General features: G+C 47.3%; 1 protein-coding gene across 1 annotated transcript in view; it reads right to left on the bottom strand.

The window, feature by feature from the left end:
• Positions 1-1,738: 1,738 nt before the first annotated feature.
• TTLL12 (Tubulin tyrosine ligase-like 12) overlaps positions 1,739-22,720 on the bottom strand; it is a 363,841-nt gene continuing 342,859 nt past the window's right edge. Inside the window, exon 15 of the mRNA XM_050168995.3 lies at positions 1,739-3,939. Within this exon, the coding sequence (XP_050024952.2) occupies positions 3,788-3,939 (152 nt within the window). The 3' untranslated portion in view covers positions 1,739-3,787. The remainder of the gene's footprint in view (positions 3,940-22,720) is intronic.

Here is a 22,720-nt window from a genome sequence, read left to right as displayed (position 1 = left end):
TCAGTGATACTTTGAAAATTAGGACAGTACTTCAAGTTAGATAATTAATTACAATTACCAAATTGAATCTCAGTAATGAAATAATTACTGGCAGCTACTACACTGTACTGGGAGCAATTTGCACAAGGTTTTCTTCGAGTAACACTACTGCTTTATTTTTAAGTTTTGGCGCATGACAGCTGGGGAACACTGTATAATTCACTCAGTAACCGAAATGAGGCCAAGCCGGATTCACTCGAAGTCAGAATCAACAGCACTCATGCGCAGCAGCACTTATACTCGGACTCACAGAAAAAGAAAAAAAAGGAGAGAGGCTACAGTTTTGCCGAAAATGCGAAGCAGTACTAGTGATAGCCAAGTATGCGACAGTTAGACGAAGGAAGGTTACACCACCAAAAGGACTCGGGCTGGGAAATTGTACTGTCTCCTATTATGAAGTCTTGTATATACTCATATAATGCCATCCCTTCAGCGCTCAATTCTTCGAGGTCACACGAAGTTTCAAGTGGAAGAACTATATATATATATATATATATATATATATGGAACCCATATAGTAATTTATGTAATAATTGTATATAACTTCCGAACCTGACATATATATATATATATGCGTGTGTGTGTGTATGCGTGTATATATATATATATATATATATATATATATATATATATATATATATGCCACAAGCGATGATGAAGAACTTCATGTGAACCCCACATGATTATGTACAGATGACAAAGAATAGCGTATAAATGCCCACATTAAATATATATATGGGATTCGGAAAGCTGGTTGGCCCCCACCCGTAAAAATGAAAACTCTCCGCCTCACAGCGTGACTGGGTGCATACGCAGTTGCGCACTATGTTTTAGAGGTACTAATCTGCCATGTGTGCAAAAAGTGCGTTGCTGGCATCTTGTGCGTGTGCTGGCATCTTGTAGCTGTCTCTCCACGCGTTTATGTTTTGGAGGTTGCGTAATGTCGAGTTTCAGTGACCTGTTGGAGCGAGAGGCATATAAAGCATTTGTTTCATGCGGCTGGCACTTTTCATGATAGCATCATCCCAGTGTGGACGATGCTATCAGCTGCGGGGGCGGAGCGCACGCGAAAGTGTGGCTGGCTTCGCTTAATTCACACCGCTGATGTGAAGATATTGTCCACGTGGCATGAAACCGTGTCATTCATTGCCGACTCCCAAATTCACCAAAATATATTGTTTTCTGATCCAAATTTGCTTTTTTCGATTGCCCAATAATTTGGAAAATTTTGAGGCTCCTTTCCGTATAAAAAAAATCGATCGACGACTGTACTTATTTGCATAAAAGGTCGAATTTCAATGCGACGAAATTTCCATCTATTGAAGCAAATCGCCGATTTTACCTACTTCGTTACATCGAGGGTTAACTGTACATGCAATATTTTTCATTTGTGATTTCATTTGGAAAGCTTTTGCTTCATGAATTTGTAAATTCTTTTTACTGTCAGCAATTATTGTAAAGAAAGGATTTCAATCAGAGCTCTTCTGCCAACAGTTGATGGATTTTACCCTTTTCTCTTAAATGTACAAACATCAAAATTGGTTCAGTGGATGCTGAATGAGACAATTTCTCCCTTCCCACGTAGTATTTAGATGTAGAGCTCCCCAGATTTTTCACCTCTACTAAGATGCTTGATTTAGCACTGTTAAAAATTACTATGACAAACCACAATCTTTTGTGACAATGAAATAAGGAGCACTTGTTGCTGAACCAATAAAAGCATACATTTCCGACACAATTTCTTTTGGCTTGCAGTGACTGTCCCTAATAAAACAAATACAACGGTGATTACAGAGCCAGTGCAAGAGATGACAAAGCGATGTTATATCACTCTTGTGAAGCAATCCTATCATTTTTGGTGATGCAAGAGTAATCAAAAGGAGTTACAGCTGCTTGCAATGCGTCCAGTGAATTGCCACAACTGATAATTGTGTCATTTTGAAATAAAGCAGTCCTTCTTTTATGACATTGCTTCTGCCACCACTGCTACACCACAAGTAAATACAATGGCACAATCAACCTCCACAACTGTACATCTTTATATTTGTTTGTTTCAACTACCACTGACGGAGCGCAGCATTTAGAAGCACAATGACAGCCGTGAAGCAGTTGACGGTTGACTTATTTCTATCTTGGCTTTCAGCCCTTAGCACCTGTAGTGAAGCGAATTGCAGGGTTTTTCTGGCCCTGACCACTTTCCTGTCTGCAGCAATGACATGACAATGGTAAAAATACAGACTTCCAAGGTTGTACACCAAAGAGAGTACAGAACCGCATTCACAAGCTTCCTTGGCCACTTGCAGAATAAAGACACTTTCTTTTTTCCCTGATAAATCTTTTTTTCAGGCTCGTGGTTATTTGGACCTTCAGGCAATCCGTGCCGACTCCAAATTACCCATTGGCATCGCAGTATAATAGTGTGCCCACTTCTCTTTTTCTCGGGTCCACAAACTGCGCGGTCACCTTATACACTCAAACCTCATTAAACAAAGCCACATCAGACATGAAAATATGTTGTTCACATTGTATATTCATTGTAAGCATGCATTCTTTATATGCAGATGTCGATGAGAAACACTTTAATTTGGTGTGTTATAGAGTAGACTTCCGCTAATTCTACTCTTGCTAATTCGATCCCCATCAAAGGTCCCGGCCAGCATCCATACGTCTATGGGCCAAAATATTCATATTTCAAGCATAAATTGGCCTTTCTCAGATAAATTGAACTTGACCAGTCTGCATGCATGTGCCTTACTTCTATGGTGACCCCAATAGCAACCCCTTTGGATGCAGCATGTCTCAGTGGAGCTTAAAGGACACTGAATGCATTGAACACACGTCATTTTCCACCGAAAACACTTATTTTTGGCCTGCACTACGAAGATTTTCAAGCAGTAACAGTAGCTCACAATGTCTGATTACAATATTTACACACACACACTTTTCTTTTTTTTTTCAGGGAAAGTGTACTTAAAATTGCCTGTAGGGTGCGATTGGATATGAAATTAAAACCGTGCTTACAGCACCTGTATGCTTTACTGCACAGTAGGGCTGTAAAGCAGCAAGGCTGACTTTAGAAAACCGGCTGCTATGCCAATTAAACCCTTGCCCATTTTTTCTTTAAAAAAAATGGGTGTGCGCTACATTTTAACTTTGTTTAGGAGCTTTATTTCTTTGCTAGTTTTCTACTTTGGACAGATGGACAGCAGACAACCAAGAATTGTGCACATTGTGGCAAATGAATTAGCAGTGTGTTTCAGTGTTTTTTCTGCATCTTGTTTAATACAACCAGCCGGATAATTGGATCAATATCATCAGGCCTGTCAGGGTGGAATTAACGTAAGTCGACTGTATTTAGTTATTTGTTATATTGAGGTTCAACTGTAATTGTGATTGCTTTTTAATCGAATATGGTACTTGAATATGACATGCAGCCGTGCCCAATTCAATTTGCATCCTCTTAAGCACGCTCAACAGCGCCCATGTGATGACGGTTTCATGGTGTTTGCCACTAGCGTCGCTATAAAAGGCCTATCTTGATAAGCATGATTTCACCTTGTCCTGCCTGCTGAGCAAGTGTGTCTGTAGCGAGCCTGATGACATCTTTAACGTGTCTTCTGTGGCAACACAAACCATGGCGGCCGCCAAAGTGACAGCAAGCAAGTCGAAGCAGCCGACTGAAAGTTAAGACTTGACAAGCACTCTGTGAGCATGGTGTGCGTGTGCAGTTCTGGCAGATCGGCGCTTGTCAAAGGGGCATAAAGTTTGGACTGGCGCTGGCTTCATCGAGGAACATGGCCGCAAACACCTCGTTGAAGAAGTCTGGGTAGAACTGGCACGCACGCTGGCAGTCGGGTGCCCAGTTCACTTCCAGCAGCTTGGGCTGCATACGTGGATGCTCTGCATTTTGAGAGGATGAAAATAAACCAGTCAACCAGACTATATCTTTCATGTTGTTATGCAGAATTCTTAGATAGTGTTTTGTAAGCAATTGAAGCCAAGCTTCAAAGACAAACGAAGCTGTTGGTTGAACAAAACATGTTCTATTTGCAGATACCGATAAACTATGTAAAAGAGTGGGAAAAAAAGAAAACCACCACTCACAAAAGTTACAACTGCACACCTACGCTACACATAACATTGGAAAGAGAAAGTCCACTGAGTCGCTCACTGGGGGCATAGACGGGCGGACGGCGGAAGTGGTGGCTAGAGGTACACCATGATGAATGGCAACCTTGTTAATTTGATTCTCATTAATTTGAAAAAACGGATAACTCAGGCTCAACCTTTAGTCCCGGCAAGCATATGCATTACTTAATGCAACTAAACTCTTGTTAATTTGGACGTATTTGGCCACATATCAGTTAATTTGGACAACTCTCGGAGCTCGACAAGAACGGAGTGCCGCAAATGTGTGACCCAAAGAGCAATAACGGCCTCCACCAAAACGAAGCGGTGGAGCTCGCATCACCATAGTTGTCAGTAGAAATCATACACGAATAGAGATGTGCGCCATGTCAGTTTTGACCGGCAGCGTCGTGGTGGTCGTTTCTAGTTGGTGGTGCAATGCCAGGTATTTATCGGCAGTGGTGCGGGGCCATTTTTCGTTGGCGGCGGCTGCACTGGTGGTATGGTAACCAAAACTACAAATTTAAAAAGCTGTTTCACTACCTCCTTTGCTAAACTGGTTACAATTTTGGCCTTTTCATACTAAGGGCTAAGAGGACTGAACACAGAGGTGCTGAGAGTGAGAGAAATGCAAAATGTCTTGCAAGTCTTTTGCTCTTGAGCCGACACACTTAAAAAAAAATGGGCACATATCGAAAAGCATCTATGTTGAGTGTGTTTCCATATTCCTTTCTCCACAAATATGCAGAGCATTGCTGTTCCATTGTAGTCGCAATTGGTTAGAATTGTTAAGCGAGCATCACTGCCCATGACACTCTCTAGATATAAGCATTCGAAAGTAGTAAAAAACGGAATTGCCATGTCATGCCTTAGGTCTTCTCTCACTAGATCCTGCATGCATAAAATGAGCGCCAGTTTTAATGCACAGGTCCGGCGCCCATTAGAAGCAGGTTATCCTAGCGTAACAGTGGCCACCGTGGCTGAACGCCAAAAGAAATCAGTTTTGAGGGGGACGGACGTGATTACAGAAAGCAGTAATAGCAAAAAAAGAGTAGTGGCAATTCCGTACATTCATTCAGTATCGCACAGGCTTAATAAAGTTGCAAGTAGATATGATGTTGATGTTGCTTTCACTGCTCCCAATAAACTAGGTAAGATATGCGCTGCCGTGCAAAGGAAAAAGGAGCAGGTAAAAGGCAGAAAAAGAACAGATATTTGTCCAGTGAAGCACAATAAGAACAACAGTTTTACTGACTGTTGTATGGGTGTGGTTTATGAAGTTCCCTTTAGCTGTCGCCAGTTCTACGTAGGGCAAATGGTGTGGTGTATCTATCAGAGGCTAATGGAACATAAAAGGTTGTTAACCGTTGGATTGCCTTCTAATCTTTCCCTACATTGCCAAGATTGTAACTGCACGCCAGAGTTAGATGAATGTGCGATATTGTACTGGCACAAGAATGAAGATACGCGTCTTATGGTAGAGGCATGGCACATCTATAATGGCGGAAGTGTGTGCATGAGTCAACCTTCGATTACTTTACATAAGGAAGAGATTAAGTACCTTAATAGGTATCTCTCACGTAGACCAGCACGTGCACCCAACTGACACGTGGTGATACCATTCCAGAGCTTGCAAAGATGAGTTTTGTGTCTTCTTTCTTTTTTCGCCTCATTGCTCCCTTCAGTTGATAGTTGGTGTTTGTGTTGTCCACTTCACTTCTCTTGTGTCCTGTCTGCACGCCTCACCTTTCTGGCATAATAGATATGTTAACCTTGCTCCCACTTGTTCTCAATGAGATTGTATTTATTCAATATGCTCTATAATAAAGAAAAGGAGCCCAACAACAAGAACAACAACAAAAAAACTAAAAAAAACAGGCCCCTTTTATAACCAACTTTTGCTGCGTTCAGCCCTTAAGCTGTCAACCAATCAGCAAATGTTATAACGCACATTCCCGACTGGACAATAAGTGGAATCACTTATTCCAATTATTAATCACCATTTGTTTATGTAACTTCAAGGGGTGTACGGTAGAGCAATTAAAAGACGGGACAAAAGAAGACACACAGGGACACACACAGTGCTGGGTGTGTCCCTGTGTGTCTTCTTTTGTTCAGTCTTTTAATCGCGCTACCATACACCCCTTGAAAGTGCATTACCAACAAGCCACATTGCAACCCTCATGATGTTTATGTAAATCTTCTTATAACGTCCTTTTTTGCTGAAGAAAAATGAATCAAAATCATTTTTTTTTCTGCAGCAGGTGAACATTTTTTTTTTTTCAGCCGAGATATGTTATGATGCGGTAGATAACAAATTTGCTCGATTTGTTTACTTGTCATCACCAGGTTGAATGAAAGAAGTGTGGATTAGTAAAAATGCAGGCACTGCTGGAATGTAGAATCATTTCCAAAAAAAAAAAAAGTTATTTTTTAACCCACACTTTGAAACTGTTTGATAGTTCTAGAAGAGTTGATTGTTGGGCTAGTTGGTTTTCTATAACTGAAGTAGTAACTTAGCGCGATGAAAACCAGAGACAAGAAAGGCGGACAAAGACAAGTGCTGTTCACAACTGCTAAATGGTAGGATAGAATCGTATAAAGATATATATATATATATTGCTACGGAACAATATGTGCGATCACGAAAAGGCGAGCAATGCGAAGACAACGACGACGATGAGAAGCTAGCGCGGGCTGTTGCCTCTTGGCCAAGCGCAGCGTATTTTCTTGCAAATATACTTGTACATAGCTTTTCATCTGCGTCTTCCTACGTAACATATCTGGTGGAGGTGGACGTTCCCTGTACCTCGTCACGGAGCTTCGCATTGGACGGTACGTCGAGCCTTCCTTCATGGCTCCCGGCGACGACAACCGGACTCCCCCGACTCCGACACCTGCTACCACTTCGACGACCTACATCACTCTCCCCGCTCCCCGTGATCCTGGCGTATTCTCGGGCAAAGATGGGGAAGACGTCGATGACTGGATCGGCTTGTATGAACACGTCAGCCGCAATAACCGGTGGGACCCTACTATTATGCTCGCCAACGTAGTCTTTTACCTCGGTGGCACACCTAGAGTTTGGTATCGCATGCACGAAGATGAGCTCACCAGTTGGGATTCACTTAAGACACAGCTTCGGGACTTGTACGGCAACCCCTACGGTCACCAACTTGCCGCGCAGAAGGCGCTTTCCGGCCATGTGCAGACGTCAACAGAGCCCTATGTCACGTACAATCAGGACGTCTTGGCTCTGTGCCGCAAAGTTGACACCCACATGACTGAGTCAGACAAGGTCGCTCACATCCTCAAAGGCATTGCCGATGACGCCTTCAACGTGCTCGTTTTCAACAACGTGGCGACGGTGGATGCAGTTATAAAAGAGTGCCGCCGCCTGGAACTCGCTAAAAGCCGACGTATCGACCAGCAGTTTGCCCGTCTGCCCAACACCCCAGCGACATCTTCCTGTGCCGACACTCCTCGTCCCAACAACACTGCCGATGTTACCGGGATCGTCCGGCGTGAGATCGAGGCCGCCTATCCGGCTGCCTTCGACTTCAGCCCCACCAACGCACCTGCAGTGACGGTTTCCCTGATCCAGGCACCTGTCCGCCAGGAGTTCGAAAACATGGGTCTTCACACCATCTGCTCGGCCCATCTCCCTGATACCCACGCGGCTTTTTGGATTCCGCCCCGTCCCGCACCTTCTTACCCACCACGTTTCCGCAACCCATCTGAATGGCGCACTGCTGACGACAAGCCATTTGTTTCCACTGCCATCGAATCGGGCACAGTTCTCGGCACTGTCGCAGTCGCTGGAGTTCCCCGACCCAGTCTACATATACCGCCTACTCTCGCCCCCCAGGTGGCCTTTCTCGTCCTTATGCCGCACGCTCCGATAACGCCGCCGCTGATTCTCCTGCACCGAACCGCTCCTATTCTCGTTCGCCTTCGCCCCAACAACGACAATCTCGCTCTCCCCAGCCCCGTCGCTCCTATTCGCCGACTCCCTTCGGACGCCACTCCTAGCTGGTAAATTAGATGATGCAGCGCCTCGAGGTGACGCTGCATTGCTCCCTACGCTGCCAAATCCTCTACTGACGTTGCCCACTCATCTGAACGTTCTTGACGTGCAAGTCGACGGTGTTTCTGTGTCTGCACTCACAGACACTGGGGCGCATTTGTCCGTAACGAGCGCTGACCTTCGTAACCGGCTCAAGAAAATTATCATGCCCGCCACGACGCCTGTTGTCCGTGTCGCCGATGGCGGAACAGCCCCCGTAATTGGTATGTGTACCGCCCACGTCTCCTTCACCGATCGCTCAACAATCCTGCTATTCACACTCATCGCCCACTGTCCCCATGACATCATCCTCGGCTTAGACACATTCTGCTCTCATCGATTGCTCTGCCAGTACTCTCCGCCTTGACCTGCCTGTTCTGGATCCTGCTGAACCACACCCCAGTCGCCTCAGTTCCGTCGACTTCGTTCGCTTGCCACCTTCGGCACTGACCTACCTTGACCTAGTGTCTTCCCCACCAGTCCCCTACGGTCACTACATCGCGGCTCCTATGCAAGACGTCCTTCTTACACACGGGATCACAGTACCTCATACAGTTTTATCTATTACGGCGAATTGCGTCTGCCTGCCAGTGGTCAACTTTGGCTTGAAGACACAAGTGCTGCCACGCAGGATGTCTCTGGCCCAGCTTTGCTCATTCGCGGATCACTCAGTAGCATCCATTGCAGTAGACGACACTTCATCCGATGCTCCTCTACCATCGCAGTCGGCAAATTGTACCATCGCTGACACAGAAAATGATTGCGCCCGACTTGCCGTCCGAGCATGTTCGTGAACTCTACCGCGTTCCGTTTTCCTACCACGATATTTTTGACTTTAACGATCGTCCTTTGGCCCAAACTACAGCTGTCAAACATCGCATTAATGCCGGCGATGCCCCTCCTACTCATCGCCGCCCGTATCGAGTGTCACCAGCTGAGCGTGAAGTTATTCACGCAGAAGTTCGCGAAATGCTTGCCAAGAACATTGTTGAACCATCATATAGTCCATGGGCGTCACCTGTTGTACTGGTCAAAAAGAAGGATGGCTCATGGCGCTTTTGCATGGACTATCGGCACCTTAACAGGGTTACCAAAAAGGACGTGTATCCCCTACCTCGGATTGATGACGCCCTTGACTGCCTCCACGGTGCTCGCTATTTCTCCTCTATTGACCTTCGCTCCGGCTACTGGCAGATTGCCGTGGACGATCTCGACCGCGAGAAGACTGCTTTTGTAACACCAGACGGTCTTTATCAATTCAAGGTGATGCCGTTCGGTCTATGTAACACCCCTGCCACTTTTGAACGCATGATGGACTCCCTTCTTCACGGTTTCAAATGGTCCACATGCCTGTGCTACTTGGATGACGTTATCATATTCTCCCCAACGTTCGCTACGCACCTCGAGCGCCTCTCAGCAGTCCTGGACATTTTTCGTCGAGCCGGTCTGCAACTCAACGCATCAAAGTGTCAATTCGGCCGTCGCCAGATTACCGTCCTTGGACATCTCGTTGACGCGAACGGAGTGCAACCGGACCCAGGCAAGATCCATGCTGTTGCGCACTTCCCTGTTCCGAAGTGTGTCAAGGATGTGCGCAGCTTCATCGGCCTTTGTTCGTACTTCTGCCGTATCGTGAGAAATTTCGCCGCCATAGCACGACCACTAACCGAGCTTTTGAAAAAAGACGCCCCTTTCCAGTGGGGCGATAACGAGGCCTCTGCGTTCTCACATCTAATCGACAATCTCACAACGCCTCCCGTTCTGGCCCATTTCGATCCTTCTGTGCCTACCGAAGTACGTACTGATGCCAGCGGTCACGGAATTGGCGCAGTACTGGCACAACGCCAGCATGGCCACGACCGTGTTATCGCTTACGCCAGCAGGCTCCTCTCACCCGCGGAGCGCAACTATTCCATCACTGAGCATGAGTGTCTGGCCCTAGTTTGGGTGGTTGCGAAATTCCGCCCATACTTATATGGCCGACCCTTTTCCGTTGTCACAGACCATCACGCGCTTTGCTGGTTATGCTCACTGAAAGATCCTACAGGAAGACTTGGTCGCTGGGCCTTACGCCTCCAAGAATATTTGTATACTCTCACCTATAAATCTGGCCGTCTACACAAGGACGCTGACTGCCTGTCTCGCTACCCGGTCGACAAGCGTGACGACGCTAGTAGCGCCAACGGCATTTTCTCTGTGTCTGCCTTCGCTAACATCGCCGATGAGCAGTACCGAGACCTATCGCTGCGAGCACTTATCGAGCGTCTGCGCTCCACACCTACCTACGCATCCGTTCGCCGATATGTCCTCCAGGGCGGCATTCTGTATAGAAGGAACGTCCTCCCTGACGGCTCTGATCTTCTTCTTGTCGTGCCAAAACGGCTACGACAGACTGTGCTCTTTGAGATGCATGACGCACCCACTGCAGGACATCTTGGGGTAACCCGCACGTACGACCGTGTCCGCCGCCGCTTCTATTGGCCTGGTCTCGCTCGCTCCGTTCGACGCTATGTTGCTGCCTGTGATCCCTGCCAGTGTCGGAAAACACCTCAGGTGCTACCTGCCGGTCATCTCCAGCCGATCACCGTCCCTGTAGAGCCGTTCTTTCGTGTTGGATTAGACTTGCTCGGTCCCTTTCCCACGTCATCCTCTGGGAACAAATGGGTAGCCGTCGCGACTGATTACGCCACCCGATACGCTATCACTCGGGCTCTCCCTACCAGTTGCGCCACTGACTTTCTCTTGCGTGACATTATCTTGCTTCATGGCGCCCTGCGACAGCTGCTTACTGACCATGGTCGAAACTTTCTCTCGAAAGTTATCGCTGACATTGTGCGTTCCTGCTCCATTCAACACAAACTGACTACCTCATACCATCCTCAAACCAATGGCCTGACAGAGCGGTTAAACCGTACTCTTACCGGTATGCTGTCCAAGTATGTTTCCAAAGACCACCACGACTGGGACATTGCCCTTCCTTACGTAGCATTTGCGTACAATTCTTCCCGGCACGACACCGCCGGATTTTCTCCATTTTATCTACTGTACGGTCACGAACTACCTTGGCCCTAGACACGGCACTTCCTCCTGCTGCGATCTCAACAAGCGAGTATGCGCGCGACGCCATCGCCCTCGCCGACCATGCACGCCAGCTTGCCCGTGCTCGACTGACGGCCTCACAAGCCACTCAGCAGGGTCATTACAACGACCGCCATCGTGACGTACAGTTTTTGCCTGGTGCGCTCGTGCTCCTGTGGTCGCCCTACCTGACGTCACGTCGGACTTTCAGAAAAGCTCCTTTCGCGATACATAGGGCCCTACCGCGTGCTGCGCCAGGTGACGACTGTGACGTACGAAATTGCTCCTGTGAGCTCAACCTCGTCATCTACTCTGGCATCTAGTGATGTCGTGCATGTCAGTAGGCTCAAGGCCTACTACACTGCTTCCAAGTCCAATCTTTAGTCGCTCCGGGACAGCGCTTTTGCAGCCGGGGGTAGTGCTACGGAACAATATGTGCGATCACGAAAAGGCGAGCAGTGCGAAGACGACGACGACGATGAGAAGCTAGCGCGGGCTGTTGCCTCTTGGCCAAGCGCAGCGTATTTTCTTGTAAATATACTTGTACATAGCTTTTCGTCTGCGTCTTCCTACGTAACAATGTGTGTATATATATATATATATATATATATATATATATGTATATATATCCTCTTGTCACGCATGTGCATACCAAGCAAAAAATAACAGGCACATGCACACCAAAGGCACTTGCACAAGTCAAATTTGACATCTAGTAATAATATAGAAGGCTCACCTATTCACCTATCACTATTACATCACATCACATCACATCAATTTATTTTCCTTAAAGACCCCTTTTGGGGTGTTACATAAGGGGTGGGGTTTACAAGATGCAGGTGTTTACAGAAGTCAAAAATGTGGATGGACAGGTTATGGCAGCGATATGATGGGGAAGGCCATTCCAGTCAGTTGCCGTTCGTGAAAAAAATGAGTTCATGAAGGTAGTAGTACGGGCTTGTGGACGCAAAACTTGAAGAGGGTGACCGATGCGATGGGATCTGCGTGGTGGGGGCGCGCAGATGTATGGTTCTTGTCTTAGGGGCAAATAAAAAAACTTGTGATACAAAACAAGACTGGCAATGTGACGGCGAGCAGAAAGATCACATAAACCTGATTGTAATTTTAGAGATGATATGCTAATGTCGTATGAGTGAGAAGAGTGAATAAATCTGGTAGCTCGGTTTTGTACAGCTTCGATGGCATTTGTTAAATATGCTTGATGAGGGTTCCAGATGGGCGATGTGCATTCCAGGTTAGTTCTGATAAGTGAGATGTATGCTTGTAGTCCGACGTGTTGAGGGGCTTCCTGCAGGTGACGTTTTAAGAAACCTAATGTTTTATTAGCTGATGATATTAGGTTAGTTACGTGCAGTCGCCAAGATAAGTCATCAGAAATGGTGATACCTAAGTATTTGTAAGACTGGACGAGGTCAACAGGGGAGTTAGAAATGGTATATTCAAAAACAAAAGGGTTGCGATGGCGGTGAAAAGACATGTACTTACATTTGTTAGGGTTGAGTGTCATCATCCATTGCGAACACCAGTTTAGCACGAGGTTTAGGTTTGCCTGAAGGGTTTCTTGGTCAGAAGGGTTAGTTACCGAACGATAAATAACGCAATCAGTGAACAAGCGGACATGACAAGATACGCGCTGGGGCATTCTTGACGTAGTCCTCCATAAAGAAAGCAACAAAATCCCAATAAAGAAAGGTGTCTGGCAAGGAGATACGATCTCTCCAATGCTATTCACCGCGGTGTTTACAGGAGGTATTCAGAGACCTGGATTGAAAAGAATTGGGGATAAGAGTTAATGGAGAATACTTTAGTAACTTGCGATTCGCTTGGAAGAACGCTAACATAATCCTAATCCATAAGAAAGGGGACGCCAAAGACTTGAAAAATTATAGACCGATCAGCTTACTGTCCGTTGCCTACAAAGTATTTACTAAGGTAATTGCAAATAGAATCAGGAACACCTTAGACTTCCGTCAACCAAAGGACCAGGCAGGATTCCGTAAAGGCTACTCAACAATAGACCATATTCACACTATCAATCAGGTGATAGAAAAATGTGCGGAATATAACCAACCTTTGTATATAGCTTTCATTGATTATGAGAAAGCGTTTGATTCAGTCGAAACCTCAGCAGTCATGGAGGCACTGTGGAATCAGGGTGTAGACGAGCCGTACGTAAAAATACTGAAAGATATCTATAGCGGCTCCACAGCCACTGCAGTCCTCCATAAAGAAAGCAACAAAATCCCTATAAAGAAAGGCGTCAGGCAGGAAGATACGATCTCTCCAATGCTATTCACAGCATGTTTACAGGAGGTATTCAGAGACCTGGATTGGGAAGAATTGGGGATAAGAGTAAATGGAGAATACCTTAGTAACTTGCGCTTCGCTGATGATATTGCCTTGCTTAGTAACTCAGGGGACCAACTGCAATGCATGCTCACTGACCTGGAGAGGCAGAGCAGAAGGGTGGGACTAAAGATTAATCTGCAAAAAACTAAAGTAATGTTTAACAGTCTCGGAAGGGAACAGCAGTTTATGATAGGTAGCGAGGCACTGGAAGTGGTAAGGGAATACATCTACTTAGGACAGGTAAAGCCCCTCAATCTCCAAAGTAGCGCCATTCGCTTCCCTCCTCCTCCGCTCGGCACGGCCTCGACGGTGGCGCCGCCGGTGGTGGGCCTGCCGTAGCAGACGACGGCTAACACGCTACGGGACAAAATCCGCAGAAAAGTTCGTTCGAGCCCTGCGGAGCAGTTTTTTCAATCGAGATCTTTCTTCGTCAGTCGGTAACTGGCTTTAGAATTTCGTGTTGGAATTGCGGAAGAAATAGAGAAAATGACCATTATTCAAGGCGTATTTAAGGCGTAAAGCGCGACGCTGAGAGTTCGTGTTGCTGAAACACGAGGCAAGAACGCGGTGTACTCAAACACGCGCGTAATTACCAAAGTTTCAAGTGTTGACAGCGTGAAAGTATGTGTACGTGGTTTCGTAGGTTCATTCACGTACCTGCAGGACACTTTTGTTCGGTCGGCGCGTGAGAGATTCCGGCTGTGTGCGGTCAGCAATGCCTGGCAACAGGGCTGTTTTTTCATTGCGGGGTGCTTTGGTAATCGTGACGATATATTGCTTTTTTTTTTACAAGTACTGCTCCAAGAGGGCACATGTAATGGCTAACGGAGGCCTCTGAAGAGCACGTAACATTACACTAATGCAGGCGTCGCAGGGAGTGTTCGCATACAAAATTGGCTGTCCGCGATCTTATACCCCCTTGGCATGCACAGGCTTCGGCGAGCCCCATCCAGCGCTGGTTCTAGCTTTGGTGTTCCCGTTGCCGCTTTGGTGCCCTGGAGGCGCCGTCAATAATACGAAATAATGACAAGTTGTTACACCAGTAAATTAAATTTTTTGAAGAAATACAATCGCGCCGAGGCGCCAACTTCTAAAGCAGCGCTAGCGCGCGAGTATTATGAAACGCCAACGAGGAATTTACCGGCCCACGTACGACTCTACGATCAAAGTGCACGTTAAACATCCCCAGGCGAGCTAGATAAAGTTATCCGCAGCCATCCACTACGACCTCCATCCTAGCTTTAGTCGCTTCGGAACGTTAAAAACATTAATCACCACAAACCAAATCAATACATGCGGGCGTACATTCGAAGCTAAAAGACTGCATCGTAAGTCATAGTGAGCCTTGCAATAGCGTCGAGAATGTGCTAACTTCTGGTGGAGCTCAAAACACACCCTGAATAAAGTCGCTTTTATGTCACAGGCCAGCTGCAGATGCGTGCATTTCACCGCAAGACGATACTACATGAAACAAAGAGAGCACATTCGAAAAAAGAAAGTCAAACAACGCGCTAAAAACCACGCAGAGCATGAACACCCACTTTTTCGAAGCGGAAGGCGTGAACTAGGCTCAAAATAAGAGGTTGTGAGTAGCCGTGGCCCTTACTTCACTAAGCCGTGCGTTCTTTGCCACTTCATCGAAGTCAGCCCGGCCGATCCTGCGAATCCACACTTCTTTTTGCGTTGCGCCCGCCGGACGGCAAAGCAAAGCTTTTTGCCCTCGCTGTGTCTGTTGCGGCAACCGAAGGCGCAGCAGCATGGCATCGCAATTAAGTTCTCGGCCCTGCACATTCTATTACGCTAACGCACTCCGCCAGTCCGCCTGCCGTACTTTCGTCGCGCAGGCCCAACAATGGAGGTCGGCGCGCGCTAGAAAGAAAAAATATACAAAAGCGCGGCAGCGGCGCCTGCTTCGCGCTGGAAAGAAAAAAATATACAAAAGCGCGGCGCCTGCTTCCATGTGACACAGATTGGCCAATGGGGGAGCGGAGGAGGCTGGGGCGACAGGAAGCGTGGAGGAGGACGCGCCAGGGTGAGCGTGGTGGCGGCAAGATCTAAGAATGGCGCTACTTTTGAAAAATTGAGGGGCTTTAAGGACAGGTAGTGACTGCTGATCCGGATCATGAGAGTGAAATAATCAGAAGAATAAGAATGGGCTGGGGTGCGTTTGGCAGGCATTCTGAGATCATGAACAGCAGGTTGCCATTATCCCTCAAGAGAAAAGTTTATAACAGCTGTGTCTTACCAGTACTCACGTACGGGGCAGAAACCTGGAGGCTTACGAAAAGGGTTCTACTTAAATTGAGGACGACGCAACGAGCTATGGAAAGAAGAATGATAGGTGCAACGTTAAGGGATAAGAAAAGAGCAGATTGGGTGAGGGAACAAACGCGAGTTAATGACATCTTAGTTGAAATCAAGAAAAAGAAATGGGCATGGGCAGGACATGTAATGAGGAGGGAAGATAACCGATGGTCATTAAAGGTTACGGACTGGATTCCAAGGGAAGGGAAGTGCAGCAGGGGGCGGTAGAAAGTTAGGTGGGCGAATGAGATTAAGAAATTTGCAGGGACAACATGGCCATAATTAGTACATGACCGGGGTAGTTGGAGAAGTATGGGAGAGGCCTTTGCCGTGCAGTGGGCGTAACCAGGCTGATGATGATGATGATGATTCTTGATAAAGAAGGCCTCAAATGCAAGCCTAGAAGAGGCGTTGCCGCTCCTGCCCAGAATAGTGGTCTCAGGAAATCAAGCGTCATATCCACATGCGGTAACATGAGCCCCCATATCTGCGCCCTTATCCTCTTTTTTCTTTAGTTTTTGTGCATGTTCTCTTAAGCGGTAATTCATGCAGCACTCAGTTTGTTCAATGTAGAGCTGCCCACAAGGGTGCAAGTGCCCACAAGTGCTTCCGACTGGCATCTTAAACACATCGGGGCCAGAAATTTCTATTTTGCTACAAGTTGCATCTCTCATGTTGGTGCCGCTACCAGACATATCGCCTATTCTACCCACAACTACAGTGCCACGACTATCAAGCAGTGATTCCGACGTTCCGAGGCCACTGTTTCTTCTTGTTATGCCATATCACACTTTTGAAGGAGAAGTTTCGGAATCCCATGTTGTGCTGACTTGTGACGACACGCAGGCGCAGACGCATGGAGAGCAAGATTGCTTTTGTTTGAATTCTGTTGATACATTGCTTCGTTGCTTGATATGATTCTATGCTTGAGACAGGCCAAAGAATTAAGACAACACAATATCTTAGATGAAGCTGTATTGACTTAAAACAGAAATCTTTATTCGTGTTTAAATGGCACGCTGATCTTGCGTACAAGAAACATCGGTGGTGGCGCGCCGATGTCTTGGTGCACACGTCTGCACCTTTGAAGCCTTCATTCTTACGTTTACTGCCGCGCATAACACTGCGTCGGCCATGTGCCTTCACGACTGCATAGTCGCCATCCTTGATTACGTCGATTACGATTACTGTTTCGTACGCAGTTGGAGAAAACAGTAGTTTCATTTTGGCTTGCTGCATGCATTGGCCATGCGCCTTCAGGATTGCAAAGTCACCATCCATGATTGCATCGACAGCCACCCCAGTTTCATCCACAGCGGTTGCGGTAAACAGTAGTTTCGTTTTTACTCAGTGCAAAGCTTTTCAGGATGAAGAGCACCATCTACATTGCGATGGTCGGATGTACACCCGGTACTGAAAAGCGTGTCCCAGATAAATACCGTGCGCGCCTTTAAGATCCCAGATACTGTGCATGCCTTTAAAGAGTGCAGGATATCTAATGTGCTTGACGGTACTGAAGATAGTGCACTGTTTGAAGGCGACAGTGACAAGGAACACAGCGACGAGTCTAGCAGTGATGACGTCGTTGAATGAGCTCTGCACGTTCAGATTCAATAAATGTTGTTTGCATTTTGTGAACGCTGTCCTCACTTTTTTTTGTTTGGCCTAAATTCAAGGTAATATATTTCTTTTTTGTTGGCTTTGGACTTTAGGGGGTCGGCTTAGAACCGGGGTCGGCCTAGATTGGAGTAAATACGGTAATTCAGAAATTTTTTTCAGTTCCGTGAAATCCGAATTAATGAGGTTTTACTGTATGACACTTTGTGCAGATACGGTATAAACCCCGGCCTCAACTTAGCAGGCTGGGCTTCTTCCCTTACCCTTCGTGCTCCATGCTTCGTGACTCGGCTATAGCATTCTGTGAAATCAGTTTTATTTTACCCCCAATGAGCTTTCTCAGCTTTGTCCTCAAATTTGATGTGAAAGCAGGTGACATTGCCACACTAAGAATAGGAAACCTTTCGTTAAATGCTCCAGAGGTGTGCTTTATGCCATCCCCGTGTTATGCAGAAAAGTGTATACAGTCGAACCATAATGATCCCAGATATAACGATCTATATAATGACCACATTTCACGGCATTTATGATTTTCCAACCATACCTATTGAAACTGCATCCAGATATGACTATCATTTTCAAAAGCAATGTACTTTTACAAGTAACAAATTCGTTCCTCTATGAGGGACACTTCAAACCCGGTCACTGTAAAAGGAGGCGCAGGTAAAGTTCCGAAGCATGGAAGCTCGACCAAACTAGGCGCACGGCAGCGCACCCCTTGCCCCTGTCTCGCCATGACGAACATTCGACCACTGAAATGAGCAAGCACCGTGCGCCGATTTCAGAAACCGTGAGAAAAGTCACTCGCTTTCAACTATGCTAGGGTAACCGTGCTTCAGGGCAAAGCAGTACAGCATACGGTGGCCGTGGCCTCTAATCTCGGAAGCTACAACAGCGGCACCCTCACTTTTGCAAAGTTTTTCATCAAGCACCAACTGCACTACATTATGTACTATCCCGCTCGCTACAATGCGAAAGCATGTGTTAAAGTGATTGCGCGTTGTCCAAGGACCAATTTGAACTAAATGCCGCTGAAGTGTTGCTATTGATATTCGCGTGCCCCGAGTTAGTGTGAATGTAGCACAACATGCTGCTGCCATGTAAAGTTGCAAAGAGTCGGCGGTAACGGTTTGTCGATGGTTTGTTTGCGTTATTGCTGATAATGGCCCGTGACGCTGTTCTACCTTTCAAACTTCACACTTATTTGGTCGAAGCAACATAAGAAAAATGTAACTTCGCGGCTCTCGGCATGCGTGTGGCTGATGCTGCAAGCTGTAAAGGCAAGTTGTTTGCAAAGTGCTGGCATACCACAGTAGTTTCCGCTTTTAGCCAACTAGAATGCTTCGCTATCGCATGCAGAATCCGCTCAGCCAGCTGACGGTAAAATATTGTTACGGTGAAGGGAAGGAAGAAGTTGAATTGGACTAGAGGAAGACGAAGTCTGGCAGTTGGCTGAACGCCATATATACCAGTTGTAAATATACATTATTTTACACTCGTGGGCCTGCTTTCCTCCTGCAACATTTTGGCGAAAGGTGCGGGGTACAATCACGGAACTTCACAGCGGACGTCATCTACCTGTCGCCACAATGGCAAAAACCAACACAAGCGACAACGCCTCACCAGCCCGTGCCAACGGTCATCCTCGCTCATCTGTGAGACGCAGGGACATTTTGTGGCACGGACAACGCCGACGTCGAGGACTGGCTTACGATGTATGAGCAAGTGTGCGACAACAACAGGTGGGATCCAACAATGATGCTAGCAAACATAATATTTTATCTAAGAGGAACTGCGAAGCAATGGTACGACACACACGAAGCTGACCTAACGAGCTGGGATGTCTGCAAAGAAAAAATGTGAGACCTGTTTGGCAGACCTGTCGGTCGTCACCTGGCAGCAAAAAAAGAACTTGCGTGTCACGCTCAGACATCCACAGCATCCTATGTCGTGTACATACAGGATGTGCTGGCCCTCTGTCGTAAGGCTGATAACAACATGACCGAGGCAGACAAGATTGGTCACATACTGAAAGGTATTGCAGATGATGCCTTCAATCTCCTGATGTGTAAGGATTGTGCCACTGTGGATGCAATTGTAAAGGAATGCCGGCGCTTCGAACAAGCGAAGGGCCGCCGTGTTGCTCAAACTTTCGATCATTTGCCCAATACCGCCACATCTTGCGAAGACCCGCCGCGGTTTGTTCAGCCCACAGGACCGTAAGATATCATGTGTATCGTTCGCTGTGAGCTTGAGACTATGGCTCCGTCTCCAGTTCATTCCGAATGTTGGGAAAGCGTGCGCGCTATCTCCCTTATACAAGCAGTCGTTCGGGACGAAATAGCAAGTTTGGGCATTCCATCACTCTGCTCGGTCTGCCATACAAACACCTACCAGATTTCTCTGGTCGCTCACTCCCAGACGCAAAGCTTTCCGCCACTCCGTCACAACCCAGCTGACTGGCACACAGTGGATGATAAACACATCTGTTTTAATTGTTCCGGTATTGGACACATCGCCCGTCACTGCCGCAACCACTGGTCGTCGCCTCCGAGTCACTACCGCTAAGTATCAGACAATCATACTTCCTCGCCCTATACGCCGACTAGGAACATCAACGCTGACAGTGCTCCACCAAGATCTAGCCGCTCCCTGTCTCCGCAAAGTCGTAGGTCCCGTTCGCCCCTCGTTCACCGCTCTTCATCCCTTTCTGCAACCAGTCGCTTTGCTTCGGGAAACTAGGCGGTGCGGCTCCCGTAGGTGAAGCTGCAATTTCGACTCGGCCCACAAATCCTCTGTTGACCCTGCCTACATGTGGAAACCTACTGGACATTGAAGTTGATGGCATTCCTGTTAGATCTCTCATTGATACAGGAGCGCAGCTTTCAGTTATGAGCGCTGCTCTCCGCCGAAGGCTCAAAAAGGTTCTGACACCCGCCTTACTGTGCACTGTGCGAGTCGCCGATGGCAGTACTTCACCTGAACTTGGAATGTGCACAGCACGTGTGACCATTGGTGGCCATTATACCGTTGTTCTATTTATCGTCCTTGAACACTGTCCGCACGACCTAATTCTCGGCCTCGACTTCCTTTCGAAACACTCTGCCCAAGTTGACTGCTCCGCAGGTGTTATACAGTTGGATCTGCTGCGTCCTACCGACGCAACAACTTGTGTGTTGAAGGCGACAGTGCCACCGTCTTGCCACTGTCTTTCGTCCATTTTCGTGCGCTACAAAACCTCAGTTATGGAATACCAACACGCCCTAACCTACGCTCTTTCAACAACTTGTGCTTCACACCGCTTATGTTCTGCTGAGTTTGCAAGGCTGTCTCCACAGGCGGCTATAAATGTCCTCCTGACGCCCTGTCCTCTCATACCTGATGGCGAGTACGTCGTGTCGCCGCTTACTGATGTGGTTTTGTCACGCAATATTGCCCTACCGAGCACCTTAATCCGGATCCGCGAAAACTGCGCACGCGTGCCCATCCTCAATTTTGCATTTTTGTCGGATGTGCTGCCACACAGTATCGCCACAGCGCATATCACTCCTTTGGAAGAATTTGAGATTTCTTCTTTGACCTCTGAATCCTTCCTCAGTACCAACGGACCTTTCTCACCCACTCCCCACTCTCCGAACTCGACACCTGCGGACGATGTTTCTAAGATGATCGCCCCTGACCTTCCTTCCGAGCAAACAACAGCTCTTCATCACCTCCTGTCCTCTTATCGGGACATCTTTGATTTGGATGACCGTTCACTTGGCCAGACATCTGTTGTCACGCATCGCATCCACAAAGGTGACGCCAGCCCCATTCATAGGCGGCCATATCGTGTCTCCGCAACAGAAAGGGCCATCATACAAAAAGAGGTAGACAGGATGATAGACAAGGACATCATTGAACCTTCGAGTAGCCCGTGGGCATCACCGGTTGTCTTAGTAAAGAAAAAAGACAACTCGTGGTGCTTCTGCATTGACTACCGTCACTTGAACAGGATAACAAAGAAGGATGTTTATCCCCTGCCTCGCATTGATGATGCTCTCGACTGCCTTCACGGATCCCAATACTTTTCATCGATTGACCTCCGCTCCGACTATTGGCAGATTAGCGTCAATGAGATGGACTGCGAGAAAACCGCCTTCATCACGCCAGATGGTCTGTACCAATTTAAAGTCATGCCCTTTGGATTACGCAATGTGCCAACTACATTCGAGCGCATGATGGACTCTCTCTTGCACGGCTTGATGTGGTCAACATGCCTCTGTTACCTTGACGATGTGATTGTGTTTTCGCCGAACTTCGAGAGCCACCTGCGGCGCCTCACAACCATACTCTCCGTGTTTCGGAGGGCTGGCCTTCAGCTAAACTCCTCCAAGTGCCATTTCGGTCGCCGTGAAATGAACATGCTCGGCCATCTCGTAAACGCCGCCGGAATCCAACCTGATCCACAGAAAGTTCGTTCCATGCGAAGTTTTCCTGTACCTTGTTCAACAAACGACGTCCGTAGTTTTCTGGGCTCATGCTCTTATTTCCAGAGATTTGCGAAAAATTTTGCCGACAACGCTCACCCTCTCACTGACCTTCTTAGGAAAGACGTCTCTTTCTCTTGGGGATGACTGCAGGAGAAAGCGTTCTCCACCCTGATTGAGCGGCTTACAACTTCCCCAATTCTGTCCCACTTTGACCCTTCTGCACCCACTGAAGTACAAACTGACTCGAGTGGTCATGGCATCGGAGCTGTCCTTACTCAGCGTCAACAGGGCGAAGACCATGTCATCGCTTACGCTAGCTGCCTTCTTTCAACGCCCGAGCGAAATTACTCCATTACTGAGAGGGAATGTCTTGCGCTCGTATGGGCGGTCGTGAAATTTTGGCCGTACTTTTTCGGTCGGAGCTTCTGCGTCGTAACCGATCATCACGCCCTCTGCTGGCTCTCCTCTTTGAAGGACCCAACTGGATGACTTGCACGTTGGCCATTCCGTCTACAAGAATATACATTTTCTATTATGTACAAGTCAGGGCGCCTGCATAAAGACGCTGACTACCTGTCCCGCAATTCTGTGGATCAACTGGACGATACCGATGCAGATTCGGACATCGGTGTTCTATCCCTATCCG

This window comes from Dermacentor andersoni, chromosome 10 (assembly GCF_023375885.2).
Source record: "Dermacentor andersoni chromosome 10, qqDerAnde1_hic_scaffold, whole genome shotgun sequence".
Lineage (NCBI taxonomy): Eukaryota > Metazoa > Arthropoda > Arachnida > Ixodida > Ixodidae > Dermacentor > Dermacentor andersoni.
Note: the sequence above shows the minus strand (reverse complement) of the source record. Positions and strands in the feature narration are given on the sequence as shown.